The sequence below is a fragment of the Bufo bufo genome, chromosome 7 (genome assembly GCF_905171765.1).
Source record: "Bufo bufo chromosome 7, aBufBuf1.1, whole genome shotgun sequence".
NCBI lineage: Eukaryota > Metazoa > Chordata > Amphibia > Anura > Bufonidae > Bufo > Bufo bufo.
Window position 1 is genome coordinate 221,457,990 of NC_053395.1, and position 25,209 is coordinate 221,483,198.

A 25,209-nucleotide genomic window follows, 5' to 3' on the forward strand; every position below is an offset into this window, starting at 1 on the left:
GGAAAAGTCATTACACTTCCATACATTTATATTAGGTGAGGTCCCAGCATGCCGTGCCGGCCGAATGTCTACAGAACCAACCGTCAGCACACAATGGGGCACATTGACTAAGTGTCTGTAACTGTTTTTAGGCACAAAATGTTGTTTTAGACCGTCCATTTTTTTTTGTCACATTTAATACTTAAAATGCGCCTGTTTTGGAGGCTTTGTGCCTCGCTCAGCCATTTTGATTCTTTTAGACTAATTCAGAAGTTTTATAACTTTTGCGCCCATTTTCCTACCTATCCATGGAGATGGCCCTTATTTTGCACCTGATTTAGCCGTAAAAACTGGGTAATTTCTACTCCTCTCCACAGCCGGCATACTTTTCTGCGCCACATTTTGCCTACTTTCATGAAGACCTGCACCTGATTTCATGCACATACTAATTAGACCAGTCTTGGTGAATACAAACCTGTCGTACTGAAAAAGAACCACTAGAGGTCAGACTAACAGCAATACGTTGGTTGTTTCCATGTCCATTCCGTGTTTTTTTGCGGATAGGATGCAGCTCCTAGTTTTGGGGGCCGGCGGAAGGGAGCTCCTAGTTTTGGGGGCCGGCGGAAGGGAGCTCCTAGTTTTGGGGGCCGGCGGAAGGGAGCTCCTAGTTTTGAGGGCTGGCGGAAGGGAGCTCCTAGTTTTGGGGGCCGGCGGAAGGGAGCTCCTAGTTTTGGGGGCCGGTGGAAGGGAGCTCCTAGTTTTGGGGGCCGGCGGAAGGGAGCTCCTAGTTTTGGGGGCTGGCGGAAGGGAGCTCCTAGTTTTGGGGGCTGGCGGAAGGGAGCTCCTAGTTTTGGGGGCTGGCGGAAGGGAGCTCCTAGTTTTGGGGGCTGGCGGAAGGGAGCTCGTAGTTTTGGGGGCTGGCGGAAGGGAGCTCCTAGTTTTGGGGGCTGGCGGAAGGGAGCTCCTAGTTTTGGGGGCTGGCGGAAGGGAGCTCCTAGTTTTGGGGGCTGGCGGAAGGGAGATCGTAGTTTTGGGGGCTGGCGGAAGGGAGCTCCTAGTTTTGGGGGCTGGCGGAAGGGAGCTCCTAGTTTTGGGGGCTGGCGGAAAGGAGCTCCTAGTTTTGGGGGCTGGCGGAAGGGAGCTCCTAGTTTTGGGGGCTGGCGGAAGGGAGCTCCTAGTTTTGGGGGCTGGCGGAAGGGAGCTCCTAGTTTTGGGGGCTGGCGGAAGGGAGCTCCTAGTTTTGGGGGCTGGCGGAAGGGAGCTCCTAGTTTTGGGGGCTGGCGGAAGGGAGCTCCTAGTTTTGGGGGCTGGCGGAAGGGAGCTCCTAGTTTTGGGGGCTGGCGGAAGGGAGCTCCTAGTTTTGGGGGCTGGCGGAAGGGAGCTCCTAGTTTTGGGGGCTGGCGGAAGGGAGCTCCTAGTTTTGGGGGCTGGCGGAAGGGAGCTCCTAGTTTTGGGGGCTGGCGGAAGGGAGCTCCTAGTTTTGGGGGCTGGCGGAAGGGAGCTCCTAGTTTTGGGGGCTGGCGGAAGGGAGATCGTAGTTTTGGGGGCTGGCGGAAGGGAGATCGTAGTTTTGGGGGCTGGCGGAAGGGAGCTCCTAGTTTTGGGGGCTGGCGGAAGGGAGATCGTAGTTTTGGGGGCTGGCGGAAGGGAGATCGTAGTTTTGGGGGCTGGCGGAAGGGAGCTCCTAGTTTTGGGGGCTGGCGGAAGGGACATCATGGGTTAGAAACTCATGGAGGGGGCATTGTGGTTTGGGGTTGGAGCCATCATGGCTTAGGGGCTGGTGGAAGGAATATCAAAGCTAGTGGACTGCTGAAGGGGCCATCGTGGTTTGGGGGCTGGTGGAGGGAGCATTATGATTCGGGGCATTATTGTTTGGAGCTGCTTGGAATCATTGAAGGAACAAGGAATTTTAAGGTGGATGGAAACATTTTAGGCTTATTTCACACTGGCGTTTCTGGGTCCGCTTGCGAGATCCGTTTCAGGGCTCTCACCAGCAGCCCCAAAACAGATCAGTTCAGCCCCAATGCATTCTGAATGGATAAGGATCCGTTCAGAATGCATCAATGTGGCTGCGTTTGGCCTCCGTTGCGTTTTTTAGACGGTCACTAAAAGGCAGCTTGCAGCGTTTTGGTGTCCATCTGACTATGCGGAGCCAAACGGACCCGTCCTGACTTACAATGTGAGTCAATGGGGACGGATCCGTTTTTCACTGACACAATTTGGTGCAATTGAAAACGGATCCGTCCCCCATTGACTTTCAATCGGATCCGTTTTGACTTAGACTTTTTTTTTTTTTATGAATACTGCAAACGGATCCGTTATGAACGGATACAAGCGTTTGCATTATTGGTGCGGATCCGTCTGTGCAGATACAAGACGGATCCGCACAAAACGAGAGTGTGAAAGTAGCCTGAGATGGAAATGTAAGGACGCCATCCAGGACCTCAAGCTGGAGAGACGTTGGGTGATAAAACAAGAAAGTGGCCTGAGGAGCACAAGTAAATCAACTAAAGAACGGCTGAAAACGAAGAAGATTTGCGTTTTGGAACGGCCATGTCATATTCCTGACCTTTGTGTCCATAAGATAATATCTCCGCTGCCTCCACGCAGGCTCTGTACCAGCATGCATGAGCCCTAAAGGGGTTTTCTGGGAATTACATTTTGATGACCTACCTTCAGGATAGGTCACCATCAACCAATCGGTGGGATTTTCACCGATCTGATATTGACGACCTGTCAATCATATACAAGCACTGTATAACCCCTTCAAAGGGGTATTCCCGTCACAGACAATGGGGGCATACCCTAGCGATATGCCCCCATTGTCTAATAGGTGTGGGTCCCACCACCTACAACGAGAACGGAGCGGGGAGAGTTGTGGCTGGAGGACCCCGAGGTCCGGCCACCACCAAGCGCTGCTTCCATACAAGTGAATCGGAGTGCATGGCGCATGCGCCCCCCCCCCCCCCCTCCTATTCATATCTATGGGGCCGACGGAAATAGCCGAGCCAGCGCTCTGCTATTTTTGGCAGCCCCATAGAAATGAATGGAGGGCAGCTGCGCATGAGCAGTGCGCCCTCCACTACTTTCCCTGCTCCGTTCAGGTGCGGGTCTCAGAGGTGGGACCCGCATCTATGAGACAATGGGGGCATACCCTAGCGATATGCCCCCATTGTCTGTGATGGCCAAACCCCCGTTATACCATACATTACATAGTACCTGCGCTTGGTATTGCAGCTCAATCGCATTCACTTGAACGGGAGTGCGCTGCGTAAAAGCCATGTGACCGAAGGAAGCGAGCGCCAAGGTATCTTCGGCCAATCGGATCCTACGATCGGATACTGATGACCTATCCTGAGGATAAGTCATCAGTATTTAACTTCCAGAAAACCCCTTTAAGTCACTTGACCAATACAACCGCCTGTAGTTCCATTTGGGCCAATTTAATCTAGAAACAAAACAAAAAAAAAGACAAAAATAAATCCTAAAAAAAAACCTCTGCTGTGGACAACATCTCGAGGATAAACACACTTGTGTTAGGAAAAAACAAAGGCAAATCTTCAAGACGTACGTCAACCTGTAAAAATTCATGGAGAAGGATGAAAGGAAGGGGGTCAGTGGAAATGGAAGGACGTCAAAAGATTTAACTGGTGCTCCTCGCCGGCGGTGACAGATTTAATCTGCAAAGTACAAGCATTAAAGTGATGAATGCGCTGCTGCAATCCCTGCCGTGAGTGCTGGCGGCAGGAGCCTCGCAGGGGCCTTTTTCTTAATTTATGACTCTTCTTGGGAGAGATGGGCAGAGGGCCCAGTCCGGCTTCTCGGCCGCTGATTTATGGCCCCCGTGGAGCGTGACTCACCGTGTATACACAGACCGATCTCATTAGTGCTTCATTAATCCCACTTATTCCCAAGTCCTCAACACCGTCCCTCTCTCCATTAATAAAATGCACCTGTAATCTGCGCCACACACGGGCGGCAAAGGCCGCAAGACCCGGCGATTAGGTGGAGGTTCCTTGTTGGCAAGAATCAATGGAGTCCTGATAGGACAGGGTCTAATTACTCCGGATCTCGTTCATCTTCGGTCCACTCATTACCGGTCAGCATTCATGCGCGGAGAATCCGCACTGAAAGCCGCAGGTGTTCGCAGGTAAATCTGTGCGGTCAATCCGCATCAACTGGTGCGAATTTGCATGCAGATTTTACTAAGTGAATGAAGAAAATCCGGTCAGGAAAAATAAAATAAATTGACATGCTGCGGATTTTAAAATCCTCACCGCAGGTCAAAATCCGCGCTGAAAAAAATCTGCATCGTGCGCATTGAGAATTTCAAATTCTCATAGAATACAATGTACATGACCTACGGCGCGGAAAATCCGCACGCAATCCTTATCGTGTGCATTTAGCCTAAGGGCTCTTTCAGACAGCCGTATTGTGGAACGGGTTCGGACCCATTCATTTCAGTGGGGCCGTAAAGATGCGGACAGCACACCGTTGGCTGTCTGTATCCGTGGTTCCATTCGGGGCAATCGTGGACAAGGATAGCCATTTTCTTTGGATCCGTAAAGCACTATGGCCGTCTGAATGGGCCCTAAGACCGCGTCTCTGCTTCCATCCCAATAGGCCCGACATGCAGGGTGTAACCAAAGGGTGCCCTGCGGGTATGGCATCGGCTATGGACCTGCAACCCGTCTCCATGCTACACTAAGGCCTCCTTCACATTTCCGTTTTTCACAGAGAGCACACGTACCCATTGTTTTTAATGTGTTTGTTCACACATCAGTGGTTTTCTACAGGCCATGGGGAAGTGGAAAAAAAAAAAAAAATCACAGACATGCCCTCGATGATGTGGACCAAACAAGCCCATTAAATTCTACAGGTCTGTGAAAAACCCCTGACAAAACACCCCTAACTATCCAGCGTCCAGGGGATGAATACTGTAGTTTTTACTGACATAACCCTTTTAACGTTAGCGACTAATGATATGGCTCTGACTGTGGTAAGTAGTGTTACCTCCTTGGTGCAAATGGCCCACAATAGTATCTGCAGCCGGGGGCCCGAGAGGCGCATGCGGCTCCTAAGCTCACTCGCGCCAGATTTTCATGCGCACACTAATTAGTCCAGTCTTAGGTCCCTTGCAGACGAGCGTGAGCGGATTAGGTCCGGATGCGTTGCGGATGCGTTTAGTGAAAACTGAGCGATTTCGCAAGCAAGTCCATTCAGTTTTGTTTGCAATCGTGTTCAGTTTTTATCGTAATGTTTACAAACAACCTCTCTTAGCAACCATCCATGAAAAACGCATCGCATCCGCACTTGCTTGCGGATGCAATGCGATTTTCACGCAGCCCCATTCACTTCTAAGGGGCCAGTGTTGCGTGAAAAATCGCAGAATATAGAAGATGCTGCGATTTTCACATAGCACACAAGTGATGCGTGAAAACCAACGCTCATGTACACAGCCCCATTGAAATGAATGGGTCCGTATTCAGTGAAGGCGCAATGCGTTCATATCACGCATTGCACCCATGCGGAATACTCGCTCGTGTGCAAGGGGCCTCAGGGCTGTATTAGGCTAGGGCAGTGGTGGGCAAACTTTTTTGTCAACTGAGCCAAATATCGCCAAAACCACGATTGGAATTTCTTTCGAGAGCCACATTTTTAAAACCTAAAATATTGCGTCAACAGTACCAGTGAGGACTATTAGGCTCATGCACATGACCGTGTGCCCGCAAAAAAGTAGCGCATGCTGAAGTGAATGGGTCCATGATGCGGGCTGCACACGGCCGTGTGCAGCCCGCATCATGGACCCATTCACATCAGCATGCGCTACTTTTTTGCGGTGCGGGCAGTCGGATGCGAATCGCGAACCCCATTCAAGTAAATGGGTCCGCGATCCTCATGCAGCTGCTCCATGGTCTGTGTCCGTGCATTGCGGACCGGTATTTGCGGCGCCCTTACATTCGTGGGCATGAGCCCAGAGTGTGTTTTTACAAACTTTTATATGTACTTTCTTTTATTTGGATCTTGATTATTATTTCATTTTATCTTTATCATTTTTTACTTTTATTAAACTTGTCTGCGGATGTGGATGACGCACTTATGGGGGATATCTGTGGATGACGCACTTATGGGGGATATCTGTGGATGACGCATACAGGGAGTGCAGAATTATTAGGCAAATGAGTATTTTGACCACATCATCCTCTTTATGCATGTTGTCTTACTCCAAGCTGTATAGGCTCGAAAGCCTACTACCAATTAAGCATATTAGGTGATGTGCATCTCTGTAATGAGAAGGGGTGTGGTCTAATGACATCAACACCCTTTATCAGGTGTGCATAATTATTAGGCAACTTCCTTTCCTTTGGCAAAATGGGTCAAAAGAAGGACTTGACAGGCTCAGAAAAGTCAAAAATAGTGAGATATCTTGCAGACGGATGCAGCACTATTAAAATTGCAAAGCTTCTGAAGCGTGTCGCAAGAAGCGTGTGGAAAAACCAAGGCGCAAAATAACTGCCCATGAACTGAGAAAAGTCAAGCGTGCAGCTGCCAAGATGCCACTTGCCACCAGTTTGGCCATATTTCAGAGCTGCAACATCACTGGAGTGCCCAAAAGCACAAGGTGTGCAATACTCAGAGACATGGCCAAGGTAAGAAAGGCTGAAAGACGACCACCACTGAACAAGACACACAAGCTGAAACGTCAAGACTGGGCCAAGAAATATCTCAAGACTGATTTTTCTAAGGTTTTATGGACTGATGAAATGAGAGTGAGTCTTGATGGGCCAGATGGATGGGCCCGTGGCTGGATTGGTAAAGGGCAGAGAGCTCCAGTCCGACTCAGACGCCAGCAAGGTGGAGGTGGAGTACTGGTTTGGGCTGGTATCATCAAAGATGAGCTTGTGGGGCCTTTTCGGGTTGAGGATGGAGTCAAGCTCAACTCCCAGTCCTACTGCCAGTTTCTGGAAGACACCTTCTTCAAGCAGTGGTACAGGAAGAAGTCTGCATCCTTCAAGAAAAACATGATTTTCATGCAGGACAATGCTCCATCACACGCGTCCAAGTACTCCACAGCGTGGCTGGCAAGAAAGGGTATAAAAGAAGAAAATCTAATGACATGGCCTCCTTGTTCACCTGATCTGAACCCCATTGAGAACCTGTGGTCCATCATCAAATGTGAGATTTACAAGGAGATAAAACAGTACACCTCTCTGAACAGTGTCTGGGAGGCTGTGGTTGCTGCTGCACGCAATGTTGATGGTGAACAGATCAAAACACTGACAGAATCCATGGATGGCAGGCTTTTGAGTGTCCTTGCAAAGAAAGGTGGCTATATTGGTCACTGATTTGTTTTTGTTTTGTTTTTGAATGTCAGAAATGTATATTTGTGAATGTTGAGATATTATATTGGTTTCACTGGTAAAAATAAATAATTGAAATGGGTATATATTTGTTTTTTGTTAAATTGCCTAATAATTATGCACAGTAATAGTCACCTGCACACACAGATATCCCCCTAAAATAGCTAAAACTAAAAACTACTTCCAAAAATATTCAGCTTTGATATTAATGAGTTTTTTGGGTTCATTGAGAACATGGTTGTTGTTCAATAATAAAATTAATCCTCAAAAATACAACTTGCCTAATAATTCTGCACTCCCTGTATATAGCATAAGATGCTATATATGTGTCATCCACAGATATCCCCCATAAGTGAGCCATCCACAGATATCCCCCATAAGTGCCCTCCAGTAAGTAATGTATTAGTGGGGGGAAGGAAGGGGGCAGGGACACTTGCGGCGGGGCCGGTGCAGTGCACACACCGGGGGCAGCTCCTACCTTTCTGCTGCAGGACATTTCGTTCCTCCTGAGTGGCGGCCTCTTCACCACTCGTCACATGGCCGGCAGTGGGCAGCCGAACTAGAGCGCCGCTGCCCACCCTTATGCTGTTGTGCGCAGTGTGACATCTCTCCCTCCGTCATGCGCCTCCTGCCCCGCCTGCCTGCTTCATTCATAAAGTGGAAGGCGCAGACAGACGGGGCAGGAGGCGCATGACGGACATTTTACAAGCAGCTTGAGCGGAGCGATATGGCTGCGCGGCCGCCCACCCGCCAGCCCGAACCAAAGAGCCGCATTAAAGGATCAAAAGAGCCGCTTGTGGCTCGCGAGCCGCACTTTGCCGACCACTGGGCTAGGGCTACACAATGGATTTTTCTGCAACTGTCGCAGCATGTCACATGACGCAGTGCGACACCATAGACTGTCATTATAAAAATTGCGCGCGACACATGTTGCAGTGTAGTTGTGCCCTATGTGTCGCGTGTGTCGTCATGTAACCCTAGCCTTATACTGCCAGATTATCGCAAATTACCCAATGTACAAGCAATTGGAATCTTTCGACAGTTTTAAAAATCATTGTTTTCCTTCGGCAGATCGTGGTGTGTAATCAGCTGCCGGCAAACAATGATTCAGTATGGGGACAAGCAGGGCTGGGACAAGGTCCACCACCAGCAGAGGCCGAGCTGAGTCTTTACTAAATACTTACTGTTGTAATCACACAGAAATATGCACAGTTTAATGTACCAATTAACTAGAGCTGTAAACAAATGCACAACCTCTTTAGATCCATATAAAGATAGAAATAAAGTGCAAAAACAAGTCATATAAAACAATAACCACATAATCTTAATATAAATAAACATAATCCTGTCAACAAGACAGAATAAAAACTAACAAGTTTTGCATCAAAAACTGTATAGTTTTGTGGTCATTTATCTCCAAAGGAGTGAGAGCAAAATTCCAAGTGCAAAACAGATACAGGTGTAAATTACAGTGCAATTTTTCTAGCCTTCATTCAATGGGGGGGGGGGGGTCTGCGAATGAGACACTGTTATGGGGGGGTCTGCGAATGAGACACTGTTATTGGGGGGTCTGCGAATGAGACACTGTTATTGGGGGGTCTGCGAATGAGACACTGTTATGGGGGGGTCTGCGAATGAGACACTGTTATGGGGGGGTCTGCGAATGACACACTGTTATGGGGGGGTCTGCGAATGACACACTGTTATGGGGGGGTCTGCGAATGACACACTGTTATGGGGGGGTCTGCGAATGACACACTGTTATGGGGGGGTCTGCGAATGACACACTGTTATGGGGGGGTCTGCGAATGAGACACTGTTATGGGGGGGTCTGCGAATGAGACACTGTTATGGGGGGGTCTGCGAATGAGACACTGTTATGGGGGGGTCTGCGGGTGACACTGTTAGGGGGGATCTGCGGATGACACTGTTAGGGGGGATCTGCGGATGACACTGTTAGGGGGGATCTGCGGATGACACTGTTAGGGGGGATCTGCGGATGACACTGTTAGGGGGGATCTGCGGATGACACTGTTAGGGGGGATCTGCGGATGACACTGTTAGGGGGGATCTGCGGATGACACTGTTAGGGGGGATCTGCGGATGACACTGTTAGGGGGGATCTGCGGATGACACTGTTAGGGGGGATCTGCGGATGACACTGTTAGGGGGGATCTGCGGATGACACTGTTAGGGGGGATCTGCGGATGACACTGTTAGGGGGGATCTGCGGATGACACTGTTAGGGGGGATCTGCGGATGACACTGTTAGGGGGGATCTGCGGATGACACTGTTAGGGGGGATCTGCGGATGACACTGTTAGGGGGGATCTGCGGATGACACTGTTAGGGGGGATCTGCGGATGACACTGTTAGGGGGGATCTGCGGATGACACTGTTAGGGGGGATCTGCGGATGACACTGTTAGGGGGGATCTGCGGATGACACTGTTAGGGGGGATCTGCGGATGACACTGTTAGGGGGGATCTGCGGATGACACTGTTAGGGGGGATCTGCGGATGACACTGTTAGGGGGGATCTGCGGATGACACTGTTAGGGGGGATCTGCGGATGACACTGTTAGGGGGGATCTGCGGATGACACTGTTAGGGGGGATCTGCGGATGACACTGTTAGGGGGGATCTGCGGATGACACTGTTAGGGGGGATCTGCGGATGACACTGTTAGGGGGGATCTGCGGATGACACTGTTAGGGGGGATCTGCGGATGACACTGTTAGGGGGGATCTGCGGATGACACTGTTAGGGGGGATCTGCGGATGACACTGTTAGGGGGGATCTGCGGATGACACTGTTAGGGGGGATCTGCGGATGACACTGTTAGGGGGGATCTGCGGATGACACTGTTAGGGGGGATCTGCGGATGACACTGTTAGGGGGGATCTGCGGATGACACTGTTAGGGGGGATCTGCGGATGACACTGTTAGGGGGGATCTGCGGATGACACTGTTAGGGGGGATCTGCGGATGACACTGTTAGGGGGGATCTGCGGATGACACTGTTAGGGGGGGATCTGCGGATGACACTGTTAGGGGGGATCTGCGGATGACACTGTTAGGGGGGATCTGCGGATGACACTGTTAGGGGGGATCTGCGGATGACACTGTTAGGGGGGATCTGCGGATGACACTGTTAGGGGGGATCTGCGGATGACACTGTTAGGGGGGATCTGCGGATGACACTGTTAGGGGGGATCTGCGGATGACACTGTTAGGGGGGATCTGCGGATGACACTGTTAGGGGGGATCTGCGGATGACACTGTTAGGGGGGATCTGCGGATGACACTGTTAGGGGGGATCTGCGGATGACACTGTTAGGGGGGATCTGCGAATGACACTGTTAGGGGGGATCTGCGGATGACACTGTTAGGGGGGATCTGCGGATGACACTGTTAGGGGGGATCTGCGGATGACACTGTTAGGGGGGATCTGCGGATGACACTGTTAGGGGGGATCTGCGGATGACACTGTTAGGGGGGATCTGCGGATGACACTGTTAGGGGGGATCTGCGGATGACACTGTTAGGGGGGATCTGCGGATGACACTGTTAGGGGGGATCTGCGGATGACACTGTTAGGGGGGATCTGCGGATGACACTGTTAGGGGGGATCTGCGGATGACACTGTTAGGGGGGATCTGCGGATGACACTGTTAGGGGGGGGGGATCTGCGGATGACACTGTTAGGGGGGGGGATCTGCGGATGACACTGTTAGGGGGGGGATCTGCGGATGACACTGTTAGGGGGGGGGATCTGCGGATGACACTGTTAGGGGGGGGGATCTGCGGATGACACTGTTAGGGGGGGGATCTGCGGATGACACTGTTAGGGGGGGGGATCTGCGGATGACACTGTTAGGGGGGGGGGATCTGCGGATGACACTGTTAGGGGGGGGGGATCTGCGGATGACACTGTTAGGGGGGGGGATCTGCGGATGACACTGTTAGGGGGGGGGATCTGCGGATGACACTGTTAGGGGGGGGGATCTGCGGATGACACTGTTAGGGGGGGGGGATCTGCGGATGACACTGTTAGGGGGGGGGATTTGCGGAGGACACTGTTAGGGGGGGGGATCTGCGGATGACACTGTTAGGGGGGGGGATCTGCGGATGACACTGTTAGGGGGGGGGGATCTGCGGATGACACTGTTAGGGGGGGGGATCTGCGGATGACACTGTTAGGGGGGGGGATCTGCGGATGACACTGTTATGGGGGGGGGATCTGTGGATGACACTGTTATGGGGGGGGATATGTGGATGACACTGTTATGGGGGGGAGATCTGTGGATGACACTGTTATGGATTGTGATTCACAATGGATATTGGGGGCCAGCAAATTACAAGGAAGGCAGCGGTGGGGGGTGCGGGATGATGATTGATAACATACATATCAAAATGGCTGTGGGGGGGGGGGGGGGGTTGAGGGCTTGACTTGAGTCATCTACTGATCAGAGCATTAGAATTGCAGGAATAAATAACATCTAAATGTCTGGTGGGGTAGATGGGGTGGTAGGACAAGGGCTGATGGGGGAACGGGGGCTGGGTTAGATCATATTCTAACCCACCAGACATTTAGATGTTATTTATTCCTGCAGCTCTAATGCTCTGATGATCACTGATCAGTACATGACTCAAGTCAAGCCGCCCCCCCATTTAGATATGTATGTTTGTTATTAATCAGACATCCACCCCAAGCTTGATAAATGTGCCCCAGTAGTGCAGTGTGAACAAAGCCGAACACCACGCAAAGCTTACAGGGCGCGCTATGTATTTCTTATATAATATGGGCACCCATGGATGACGTACGCCGTTCTGCGGCACACTGTGCGGTTTCACATTTGGCGCAGGTGTCGGTAGATTAACTTGAACATAAGTAGTGTTGAGCGAACTTGTGTTTTAAGTTCGGCGTCTAAAGTTTGGCTTCGGGTTATCGAAGAATCGCGTTATGGATTCTAAATTCCATTATGGTCCGTGGTAGCGGAATCCATAACGGGATTCTTTGCTAACCCGAACCCGAACTTTAGACGCCGAACTTAAAACACAAGTTCGCTCAACACTAAACATAAGGTGTGAACAGCGCCGCGATGGAGGTAGAGGATCGGCCGGTAGCAGACCGGTCATACTTCTCAATGGGCGTGCACCAGTTTTCGTTCCGCTCATGTATATTGGGCTGTTTTGGCGGCATACGTGGATTTCTGAAATCTTCATTCAGGCGAATGGGACCAATTTTCAGTTGTAAAACATTTCTGCAACAAAATCTTCAGCGTGTGACGGCGTCCCTAACCGCCACAAACCTCCGCGCTTCACGGCGCTAATTCTCTCTGTGCCTATAAGAGCCATACCTGGATGCACTGCCATGGGGCCCAAAGACATGAAACATATTCTTTAAGTATCTCCACTTATTGCATATAAACTTTTACGTTTCATTCTGTTTTTCGCCAGAAATTTCCAAGCGGAGCAGATGTGGTTACGTTACTGGTGTAGTCAACCGAAATCAACGCAAAGGACTGACCTATGAATATGGCTTTATCCCCTCAGATCTCCTCGTAGTTCTCCTCCTGCCAACACCAAACAGGATTTTGAAATTTATCCATGATTTTTTTGTGGATTTTAAATAAAACAGATAAGCTAGAGCCACATAATGCAAAGAGATATAAAACATACACAAATACCTCATTATTAGAGCTGCCCCGCGATGTTATAAAGGGTAGTAAAAGGCTGCACTTCACTAAGAAGCGTTCACCCACCTGAAAAATACCACTGCAGGCCCAAAGGAAGGCTGACTGCTTCGCCTTCTCACAGATTTGACCCTACGCGGCTGCCGTGGTTGCCAAGAAACACATTTCCAGCTGAGCCGCGTCCCGTTACCTAGGAGACGGAACATGGCTGCCGGTAAGACGGGCGACCTGTGAGGCGAACAGTGGGGGCGAGCTCTGGGTTTGCTCCCCAAACTCTGCTAATATAGATCTGCAGCGTTTCGGACGATGTTTTACAGCTTATTGGCATAGTTATACCGCTGGTCTGTATATACAGGGGCCATACATGTAATGTACACAGGATGTCTATCTATCTATCTATCTATCTATCTATCTATTATCTATCTATCTATCTATCTATCTATCTATCTATCTATCTATCTATCTGTCTCATATCTATCTCTATCTATCTATCTATCTCTCTATCTATCTCTCTATCTATCATCTATCTATCATCTATCTCATATCTATCTATCTATCTCATATATCTCTCATATCTATCTATCTATCTATCTATCTATCTATCTATCTGTCTCATATCTATCATCTATCTATCTATCTATCTCTCTATCTATCTCTCTATCTATCATCTATCTCATATCTATCTATCTCATATCTATCTATCTATCTCATATATCTCTCATATCTATCTATCTATCTATCTATCTATCTCATATCTATCTATCTATCTATCTATCTATCTATCTATCTATCGGGGTCAGTGAGGGTTATATTGTGGGGCTCCCACCCACCAGACTTTCACGCTATGTCTCATTGACGTGCCATAAAAGTGATATTTAATAGAGCTGCCCCTTTAAATTCCCAGTATGGCTCCAGCTATATGGGCCAGGCTTTATATTTTATAGAGGTTCAGGCCCCTTGTAACACCCGGGGTCAGAGTCGGTGCGGAGAGAGACGCGTAGTAATGAGGCGGGGGTCTCATTTACTTACAGGCTCGTATTTGGGCTGACGTTTCCACAGACGTGTTCCGGATTTCAGCCACGATGTTTGGCCCAGTTCACATGAGACCTTTGGATTCCAGTCCATTTGGGAGACAGAACCAGAACCCTTCGATCAGGCTGGTGAGTACATAGACATAAGCTGTGTCCGGGAGCAGTCCTATGTAAGAGCAGTCCTGTCCATGGAACACCTGCGCACTATAAGGTTGTGTTCACAGGGTCATATTAGCGCACTGAAAAATTAGGCAAAGAATCAACACCGATATTCCTCATATTTTCCGCTCATTTTATTTTTAATAATTTAGTGTTTGAAGCGGTTTTTGGTGCCGATTTTGGCGCAGATATTTATGCGGTTTTTCGATCAAAGATTGACTTCAATGGAAATTTTCATGCGAAATCCGTACAAAGGATGAGCTGTTGCTTTCTTTTCCCTCAACGTTGATTATCAGTCAGTGCGGCAAAAGAAAAAATAATGCACTGTATAAATTACGGTGTGGATTTTCCCATTGAAAACAATCGAGTTTGTTGGAAAACGCACCAATCTGCGTCACGGGCGGATTTGTTAAAGATTTTTGATGTGGATTTGTAGCGGATTAAACCTTACAAAAGGCAGAGGTTGGAAATTTGCTTTGCTGCTGCTGTAAAACGCTGACGATTTGTTCACTGCAGGAAATCCACAGTGCATCCATCTCATGTGAACATCCCCTATGAGTACGGGCACATGAAGCGGGTCCACTGCAGAAAACAGCGAAAAATCCAGACCGTTTCTCTGCAAAATCTGCAGATTTTGGTGCGGAAATGCTGCACCAAATCCACAGCGGAAGTCTACAACATAGATTGACTTTCTGCAGATTTAAATAGTTATAACCTTTATTTATATAGCAGCAACATATTCCGCAGCGCTTTAAAGGGGTATTCCCATCTGAGACAATGGGGTCATAACGCTAGGAGATGCCCCTATTGTCTGATAGGTGTGGGTCCCACCACTGGGACCTGCACCTACACTGAGTATGGAGGGCGCACTGCGCATGTGAAGTCGTCCTCCATTCATTTCTATGGGGCCACCGTGAATAGCTGAGCGCTCGCTCGGCTGTTTCCGTCGGCCCCATATAAATAAATAGGAGCGGTGGCCACGCAAGAACGGTACGCCCCCATTCACTACTACGGGGAGAGCGCTTACTGGTGACCAGCCACCACCTTCCTCGCTTTGTTCTCGGTGTAGGTGCGGGTCCCAGAGGTGAGACCTGCACCTGTCAGACAACGGGGGCATATCCTAGCGATGTGCCCCCATTGTCTCAGGTGGGAATACCCCTTTAAGGGTACATGCACACGTTCAGGATTCATGAGCGGAGAATCCGCACTGAAATCCGCAGGTGTTCGCAGGCAAATCTATGCGGTCAATCCGCATCAATTGTTGCGGATTTGCGTGCGGATTCGGTGCGGATTTTACTAAGTGAATGAAGAAAATCGGGTCAAGAAAAATAAAATAAACTGACATGTTGCTGATTTTAAAATCAAAATCCGCGTGGAAAAAATCTGCATCGTGTGCATTGAGAATTTCAAATTCTCATAGAATATAATGTAAATGACCTACGGCGCGGATTTCCCGCATGCAAATCTGCGCTGAAAATCCGCACGCAATCCTGATCGTGTGCATTTAGCCTAAAGGGGTTCTCCAGCTTTAAAACACTTTTCCCCAGCCCCCCCCCTCTCTGCCTGACTTGTGGAGGGAAGTATGCTTTCTTGCTCCCCACCATTGGGTTCTGGCTCCTTCTGTTCACCGCGAAACCCAGTGACATGCCACTTGGGGGACACGTCACCTCAGCAGCCAGTCATTGGTTGCAGTGGCACATGTGTCCCCCGTCCACTCCAGAAGCTGCGAGGCAGGGAACGAGCGTGGCAGACAGAAGGAGTCAGAACCCAGTGGTGGGGAGCAGGATAGTATCTTCCATGCACAGGTCCAGCGGTTTCTGCCAAAAATAGTTTTTAAGCTGGAAAACCCCTTTAAAATCCTCGCTGCAGGTCAAGTTATAAGTGGATGTACAGTACAGACCAAAAGTTTGGACACACCTTCTCATTCAAAGAGTTTTCTTTATTTTCATGACTATGAAGGCATCAAAACTATGAATTAACACATGTGGAATTATATACATAACAAACAAGTGTGAAACAACAGAAAATATGTCATATTCTAGGTTCTTCAAAGTAGCCACCTTTTGCTTTGATTACTGCTTTGCACACTCTTGGCATTCTCTTGATGAGCTTCAAGAGGTAGTCCCCTGAAATGGTCTTCCAACAGTCTTGAAGGAGTTCCCAGAGATGCTTAGCACTTGTTGGCCCTTTTGCCTTCACTCTGCGGTCCAGCTCACCTCAAACCATCTCGATTGGGTTCAGGTCCGGTGACTGTGGAGGCCAGGTCATCTGGCACAGCACCCCATCACTCTCCTTCATGGTCAAATAGCCCTTACTTTCAAAGTTTCCCCAATTTTTCGGCTGACTGACTGACCTTCATTTCTTAAAGTAATGATGACCACTCGTTTTTCTTTACTTAGCTGCTTTTTTCTTGCCATAATACAAATTCTAACAGTCTATTCAGTAGGACTATCAGCTGTGTATCCACCTGACTTCTCCTTAACGCCACTGATGGTCCCAACCCCATTTATAAGGCAAGAAATCCCACTTATTAAACCTGACAGGGCACACCTGTGAAGTGAAAACCATTTCAGGGGACTACCTCTTGAAGCTCATCAAGAGAATGCCAAGAGTGTGCAAAGCAGTAATCAAAGCAAAAGGTGGCTACTTTGAAGAACCTAGAATATGACATATTTTCAGTTGTTTCACACTTGTTTGTTATGTATATAATTCCACATGTGTTAATTCATAGTTTTGATGCCTTCAGTGTGAATCTACAATTCTCATAGTCATGAAAATAAAGAAAACTCTTTGAATGAGAAGGTGTGTCCAAACTTTTGGTCTGTACTGTAAATGCTGAAGATTTTCTCAGCATTTACACTATGCGTGGCCGTACCCTACAAGAGGTCCGCGGGGGGTGGACACAGCAACATTACCCCTATTACTAATAAATGAGCTCTTTGCACTTTGTGTTCTATATTTCTCCCATTCTATGTATCACAGAGACACGTCTCCTCCGAGGCTCAGTCCCGGTCGCTCATATGCAGGAAGGTCAAGGAAAAGGACAGCGTCTTGGGGTTCGAGGTGTGCAAGAGCCTACACTGGCAGAACTGGGAACTGGGAAAAGAGAGCACCAAGAACCTTTCTCTTAAAAATGTGCGACTTAGAACCCAGAAGATAAAATTCAGGTGATAACAGGAAGAGCAATAAATGGTGACCATATCCCCCTGGTACTTGGAGACTTCAGGTATATTCACTCACGGCAGATTTATCGCAGAAATGAATGCAACTGTGTATTCATCTGAATAGAGGCTGCAGAAATATATTCCCATTCAGATAAATGCAACAGATTTTCACCTGCAGAAATGTTCCATGTGTGAACTCCCCCTAAACACCCACCTGGGTATTTAAACGATTTGGAACATTTTCCTAAAATACCTGATAAGGACTGATGCTTCATTATCTCAGTACAGAGCACTGGTTCCCATACAGAAGCTTTTATGAAATTCAGCTGCCTGTTACCACCACTAGGGGGCGATCTATTGACTCTTTCTGTTCACATTTCCATCATTTTTCCGCATGTCTGTTCCTTCAGAGGAGCAGAAACATGGGAAAAAAACGGAGTGCTGTATCTGTCCTATGATGGGCAGCAATGTTGCCTGACGGACCCCATTCACTTATAATACAATCCATCAAATTCTACCAGTTTTGATGGCAAGAATAACATTGCATGCTGCTGACAGTATCCCCTGATGGAGGCTCTGAACAGAAATGTGAACTGAGGCTCAAACTACATTCCCAGAACAATAACGCCCTTATACTTGGGGTCCCCACAGTAATGGATTCTCGGAGAGTCGGGACCCCTGATCATGGTCACTCTGATGCTTGGTATTGTAGATAAATAGAACAACATTTGGCTGATATCTGCATCAAAGGGCTTGGATTTAAAGGCTATGTACACCTTTGGTTGTAAATTTTTTTCATTATTGCATTGTACTCATTTTCAGCTAAAAACTATTTTTTAAAATTGGTCTTCATTAAAAATATGGCGTCTTGACATGCTGTAGTAGCACCCTTTGGATTTTCTCTCTCTTCCGTCAGTTGGGGAGCTGACGGGCTCCTTATCTCTGCTCTCTGACATTATAAACACTCATTATAACTCAGTCCTTATCTTACTGATAAGATTGTGGCTTAAATACGTTTTTTTATGACCTCAGTAGTTTAGAGATAAGGGTTATTAGATGACCGGCACAAAGTGAGAGTAAAAAGTACATTCACACAGCTAGAAAAACAGTTAACCCTCAGTGACAGAACAGCTCAATATTTTTAGTAAATGTCAATTGAAAAAATGAGTAAAATGCAATCATGAAAAAAGAAATTGCCCCCGAAGGTGTACATAGCCTTTAGGCTGCCTGCACACAGGTGTGGGTTGTTTTGCAGAAATTCTGCACAGATTTTTCCATGCGGATTTCTGAGCATTTTCGCACCAGATCTGCACCAAAATCCACACGTGTTACTCGCGGATTTGATGCGATTTTGCAGCAGATCTCAGTGACCCTTCCATTTAAAAGAGTGATATCTGCACCAAAAATTGCACAAAGAATTGACATGCCATGGATTTCAGAATCCGCCCAGCAGGCCAATTTCCGCATTGAAGAAAAAACCAAACTATACATGAGATTTGTCGAATCTCGTACACTTTGCTGGTACTGTATTACGCTCTGGTTTTTCGCACGTGAATCAGCATTGAAAAACCGCACATAATCCACAACGTGTGCAGGTAGCCCAAAGGGGTTTTCCAGGAGTTTAATACCGATGGCCTATTCTCAGGAAAGGTCGTCAATATCTGATCAGTGGGGTCCAACGCCCAGTACTCCTGCTGATCAGCTGTTCGAAGAGGCTGCGGAGCTCTACGGCAGTGACATCACATTCGTCAGTCACATGGCCTATGCGCAGCTCAGTTCCATTCAAGTGAATGGGCCTGGGCTACAATATATAGCATTGTGCTATGAGAAGGCCATAGCAGTCACCTAAGCGCTGAGGTCCCTTCAAAGAGCTGCGCAGCAGGGGTGCCAGGAGTTAGACCCCCAACAGTCAGATATTTGTGACCTATCCCGAGGATAGGCCATCAATAGTAAACTCCTGGAAACCCCTTTTAAGAACGAAGACACTCAGATGGCTCTCAGGGGCCCAGGATGGTAGTTCAGTAGGGTAAGGGCTCCACATATGCACGGTGTCTTCCAAAGGTCATAGGGACATTGCAAGATTACCATGACCGCAATGTTTCCCTATGTGAGAAAGCATCACAAGCTCCAGGACTTGCTACTCAGTCAGAGAGATGGATAATATATATATATATAACTAAGACTGTAATAACCAGATGTTCTGTCCGTCCCGCAGTCCTCCCGTCACCACCTTCTTCAAGACTCTGTTCCCACGGACCATGACACTGAGCGCAGGAACGTCCTTTTCTCTGCCCATCACATTCCGACCCCTGGAGAAGGTATGACTTGCTTGCTTCCTCAAGTTCCTGATCGAGGTCTTGCTTGTCTTTGAAATATTTTTTTTATAATTTAAAGAGGACCTTTCATGGGTCCATACTTTATTATCTAAGCAGCAGGACATGTAGGGTATACATGGGGGATGTCCCTGCACTTACCATTATTTCTGGGCGCCGCTCCATTGCGCCGATGTGGCCCCCGTTACATTCTCCCGCGTTGTATGCTAAGTAACAGCATCGGAGCACCGGGGAGGAGACATCAGCTTTTCTCCCTGGGCGTTCCTTCTCCCTGTGAAAAAAAAATAACCACCTTCTCCCTGGCTGTAGCGCTGTCCAATCGCTGCGCAGAGCATCACAGCCAGGGACAAAAAAAAAATCACCTTCTCCCTGTGATGTGTGCTGAGCTGGCTCGGTGGGTATATAAGGTGTGCTGAGCTGGCTCGGTGGGTATATAAGGTGTGCTGAGCTGGCTCGGTGGGTATATAAGGTGTGGTGAGCTGGCTCGGTGGGTATATAAGGTGTGCTGAGCTGGCTCGGTGGGTATATAAGGTGTGCTGAGCTGGCTCGGTGGGTATATAAGGTGTGCTGAGCTGGCTCGGTGGGTATATAAGGTGTGCTGAGCTGGCTCGGTGGGTATATAAGGTGTGCTGAGCTGGCTCGGTGGGTATATAAGGTGTGCTGAGCTGGCTCGGTGGGTATATAAGGTGTGCTGAGCTGGCTCGGTGGGTATATAAGGTGTGCTGAGCTGGCTCGGTGGGTATATAAGGTGTTCTGAGCTGGCTCGGTGGGTATATAAGGTGGGCTGAGCTGGCTCGGTGGGTATATAAGGTGTGCTGAGCTGGCTCGGTGGGTATATAAGGTGTGCTGAGCTGGCTCGGTGGGTTACTAAGTGGTCACTTGGAAACTTGATAACTTCAGGACGAAAATACTGTAGTGGAGACACAGTGATGAAAGGTACCAGCCATCACCTTACCTTTTACAGAGGCTTGTCTTACAGCGCCATCTTGTGGTTATAGTTAGAAACTGTGTCGAGCACAAAGTTCTGCTACTCTAATACTCACCAGCCAACCTTAAATCTTCTCTCGCTGTCAGTGAAGGAGAAACTTCTACTAAGGCCTCATGCACACGACAGTATTTTTTCGCGGGGTTCCGTTGTTCCATGATCCGTTTCCGTTTTTGTTTCCGTGTGTCTTCCTTAATTTTTGGAGGATCACCAGACATGAAAAGTGAAAAAAAAGTCAAGTTTGCCTTGCAAATGATAGGAAAAAAACTGACGCGGACGCGGATGACAATCTTGTGTGCCTCCGTGTTTTTTCACGGACCCATTGACTTGAATGGGTCCGCTAACCGTTGTCCGTGAAAAAAATAGGACAGGTCCTATTTTTTTGACGGACTGGAAACACGGATCACGGACGCGGATGACAAACGGTGCATTATCCGAGTTTTCAACTGACCCATTGAAAGTCAATGGGTCCGCAGAAAATCACGGAAAACGGAACAACGGACACGGAACACAACAACGGTCGTGTGAATGAGGCCTAATACTTCCACTGACAGCAATGACCTGTTTGGTATCTGATACATTTTACCTGGACTGATACATTGTAACAAACTGTCAGGTCGGGAGAGAGATTGGTGCTGCTGATGCAGATTGCGGAGACTGGATACAGCTGTAGCAAGCTCTTACTGTGAGAAGTATCAGGCCAGGTTTTCAGCTTCTAGATGTTAACAATGTTAGGGCTCCTTCACATGAACGAATTTTGCGTTCCGTATACGGGCTGTTTTCTGCGTTCCGTATAAGGAACCATTCATTTCAATGGGTCCGCAAAAGATGCGGACAGCACTCCGTGTGCGGTCCTCATCTGTTGCTCTGTTCCGTGGCCCCGTAAAAATAATGAATCCTGTCCTATTCTTATCCGTTTTGCAGACAAGAATAGGCATTTCTTTAATAGGCCTCCTGTTCCGTTCCGCGGAAATTGCGGAAGCCACACGGGCGCCATCCGTGTTTTGCGGATCCGCAATTTGCGGACCGCAAAAAACGGTACGGTCGTGTGAATGAGCCCTTAAGCAGAGATCATGAAAATGGTGGGGAGTTGAGACACAGTAAATATCCTGCAGATAACTTGAATGTTTGTGTACAGCACCTTTGCCTTTTGAGCATTTTTATAGTGTTTTTGGTAGTGCTTTGGCGGTTTTTATTTTGTATATGCATTTTTCATGTGTTTTTCTAGTCTTAGCTGATGAAAAAACATGAAAAAAAAAGAAATAAAAAATGCAGAAGAAACAGTGTGTGAATCCAGCCTTCTCTGTAGCCCATTTTGACTATTTTGTCGTCTTTCTATTGGCTGTTGATTTTTAGCGGGATTATGAAGACGCAATCACTTTTGAGACAGAAGAAGGCAGCTTCTCGGTGGCTCTTCGTGCTACCGTCTCCCGCCACGAGCTGCTGTTTCCCGAAGAGCTCAGTCTCCCCACCTGCGCCGTCTACGACACCTCAGAGGCCATATTTGTCCTGCGCAATGTCAGGTAAATGATCACGTCCTCCATCAGGAATCTGCACAATAACGCCCCTTGATGCATTAGTAATTGTGTTGAGCGAACTTCTGTTTTAAGTTCGGCGTCTAAAGTTCGGCTTCCGGTTAGCGGAGAATCCCGATATGGATTCCGAATTCCGTTGGGGTCCGTGGTAGCGGAATCAATAATGGCCGATTATTGATTCCGCTACCACGGACCACAACGGAATTCGGAATCCATATCGGGATTCTCCGCTAACCGGAAGCCGAACTTTAGACGCCGAACTTAAAACAGAAGTTCGCTCAACACTAATTAGTAACCTTCTACCCCTCAGTGACTTGCAGACTCTGTTCCACTGGGACGTGGCCGGGCCCTTCCTGCTGATACCAGCCAGCGGCGTTCTTGATCCCAAGTGTGAGGTTCGGACCAAAGTCATATTCCAGCCACAGACGGCCCTCGTGTATAATACGGCTGCTACATGTCACTTTGGTGAACGGGAGGAATATAACAGGGTCATCCAGTTCACTGCAATAGGTAAGAAGCAGCGAAACATGAATCTGACTGTATGTGATGGAGCTACCCCTGCGCAGTATGGCGAGAGAGGGTACATGGATAGCGTGCATTTAGATACTATGCCAGTTCAATGCCCGTCCTGGTTACCTTCCTCCAGTAAGGACCCGAACATGATACTTGATGGATCCCATACACTCCATCATCTGACAGCAAAGCAGATTACTTACTACTGGGATCTATTGTTTTTTGTCTATTTCATGAATAATGGATTAGTGCATTATATGGGTGCAATAACCCCACCGAGGACCATGATGAAATTAAAGGGATTGCACAGAGTTAAGAAGAAAAAGCACCCCTTATGTCCATGGACTGTGATTTGTTTTGCAGCTCATATCCATTTAAGGCCCCTTTCACACAAGCGAGTTTTCCACGTGGGTGCATTGCGTGACGTGAACACATAGCACCCACATTGAATCCTGACCCATTCATTTTAACGGGTCTGTGCACATGAGCGTTTTTTCACGCATCAGTTCTGCTTTGCATGAAAAACGCAGCATGTTCTATATTCAGCGTTTTTCACGCAGCCCTGGCCCCATAGAAGGGAATGGGGACTCAGTGAAAAATGCATTGCAACCGGAACAAGTGCGGATGCAATGCGTTTTCCACAGATGGTTGCTTGGAGATGTTGTTTGTAAACCTTCAGTTTTTTATCACGTGCGTGAAAAATGCATTAAAACGCATTGCACCCGCACAGAAAAAACTGAACAACTGAACGCAGTCGCAGACAAAACGGACAGAATTTGCTTGCAAAATGGTGCTAGTTTCACTGAACGCACCCAGAGCAAATCCGTATCGTTCGTGTGAAAGAGGCCTAATGGGGTTTTCCAGGTTACTGATATTGATGACTAAGGGCTCCGTGCCCACGAATGTAAGGGGCCCGTGCTGTGGACCGCAAATTGCAGTCCACAATGCACGGGCACCGACTGTAGGGCAGCTGCATGCAGATCGTGGACCCATTCACTTGAATGGGGTCCGTGATCCGCATCCTACGGTCCGCACCGCAAAAAAAGTAGTGCATACACTACTTTTTTGCGGTGCGGAGGCACGTACAGTAAACCCACGGAAGCACTCAGTAGTGCTTCCGTGGGCTTCCGATCCGTGCCTCCGTTCCGCATCTCCCGGATTGCAGACCCATTGAAGTGAATGGGTCCGCGATCCTTTATACGGGATGCACGCGGCCGATGCCCGTGTATTGTGGGCCACAATATGGCCACGGCCCGGCAATGGCCGTGTGCATGAGCCCTTATCCTCAGGATAGGCGATTAATATCTGATAGGTGAGGGTGCGACACCCCTCTCCCCCACCAGTCAGCTGTTCCCTGCAGCCTCTGACGCTGGAACTGGCGCTTTGAATGGAACAAGAAGCAGAGCGCCAGTTCCAGCTCTGGAGGCTGCAGAGAACAGCTGATTGGTGGGAGAGAGGGGTGTTGGGACCCTCACCAGTCTGATATTAATGACCTATCCTTAGGAGAGCTCTATATTGAGAGCCTGGAAAACCCCTTTAATGAGACTCTGCTGCAATACCAGACATAACCTGTAGACAGAAGTGGCGCTGTCTCTAACAAATAACACGCAGAATAGGTTTTATTCTTAACTTTATGCCTTCTGCCTATAGAACAGAATAGTTGACTACGCTACGCCATACAGACGAAAAGGGTTTACTGATGTATTAGAGGCGAAAGGACACCCTTTCAGAATCTGTCAGGTCAAAGGGACTATCCCATAATGCATCAGGAGAGGGCACAAAATGAATCTTCTCCGGAAGGAGCTCTCTCCTGTGCTTGTTGGGGGGTCCTGTTACATTGGGGTCCACAACCTTTACATTTCGCCTCTGACTCGTGGCTCAACTAACTTGAAGTTGCTCCTTTTTGCAGCAAAATATCCACATCTCCTAGTGACGGTGGCCGAGGGGTCCTGTGAGATGAAGGAGGACGGGGGACCACTTCTGGATTTCGGACCTGTTGGAGTGAGCATGGTGTCGGAGAAAAAGATTGAAATTCACAACCTGTCTCTGGTATGTCCCCGGCATAGTGCAGGCGTGTAGACGTGGCGCATGTTACATTTCATACAGTGGTGATCATCCCCTTCTTCTCACTAGGTTCCCTTTGTTTGATTATTTCCTGAAACCAGTCGTTTGCCGATTTTGTCACAAGTAATGAGAGTGAATTCTGTGCAGATTTTGATGTGGAAAATGCGCCAAAATCCACCGCGTGAATATGGTCTTAGGGTGAATTCCCATGGAGCTGATTGGTTGCAGAACTGTCCCGTTCATTTGAATGGGGCTTGCAAAAATCCACACACCTGCTGCAGAAACAATCCCATTTATGCAACAAATCTGCTGCATGTGAATTCATCCCCGGACGCTGATCATTGATGAGGATCTGTATACTCTCCTGAAATGTCTGTTTTTCTTGGA

At 48.3% G+C, this 25,209-nt stretch overlaps 2 protein-coding genes across 2 annotated transcripts in view; one reads left to right on the forward strand and one right to left on the reverse strand.

Annotated features, from left to right (window-relative positions):
* Positions 1-488: 488 nt before the first annotated feature.
* Positions 489-3,261, reverse strand: LOC121008835 (repetitive proline-rich cell wall protein 2-like). The gene is made up of 2 exons (XM_040441535.1): positions 3,199-3,261; positions 489-1,676 (listed from the first exon to the last, which is right to left on the reverse strand). Exons 1-2 carry the CDS (start codon positions 3,259-3,261, stop codon positions 489-491), a joined length of 1,251 nt encoding a protein of 416 aa, XP_040297469.1.
* A 10,813-nt stretch (positions 3,262-14,074) lies between these two features.
* The window catches only part of CFAP65 (cilia and flagella associated protein 65), a 46,164-nt gene continuing 35,029 nt past the window's right edge, over positions 14,075-25,209 (forward strand). Inside the window, exons 1-6 of the mRNA XM_040440034.1 lie at positions 14,075-14,198; positions 17,211-17,395; positions 19,608-19,710; positions 22,067-22,233; positions 22,556-22,755; positions 24,668-24,807. Of these exons, the coding sequence (XP_040295968.1) occupies positions 14,121-14,198; positions 17,211-17,395; positions 19,608-19,710; positions 22,067-22,233; positions 22,556-22,755; positions 24,668-24,807 (873 nt within the window). The 5' untranslated portion in view covers positions 14,075-14,120. The remainder of the gene's footprint in view (positions 14,199-17,210; positions 17,396-19,607; positions 19,711-22,066; positions 22,234-22,555; positions 22,756-24,667; positions 24,808-25,209) is intronic.

Bases quoted from the DNA above. Each gene is read 5' to 3' on its own strand.
- LOC121008835 (XM_040441535.1), bottom strand. From the start codon at position 3,261: ATGGCTTTTACGCAGCGCACTCCCGTTCAAGTGAATGCGATTGAGCTG. The intron at 1,677-3,198 runs GTACTATGTAAT...CCCTTCCGCCAG, and splicing joins AGCTGCAATACCAAGCGCAG to CCCCCAAAACTAGGAGCTCC.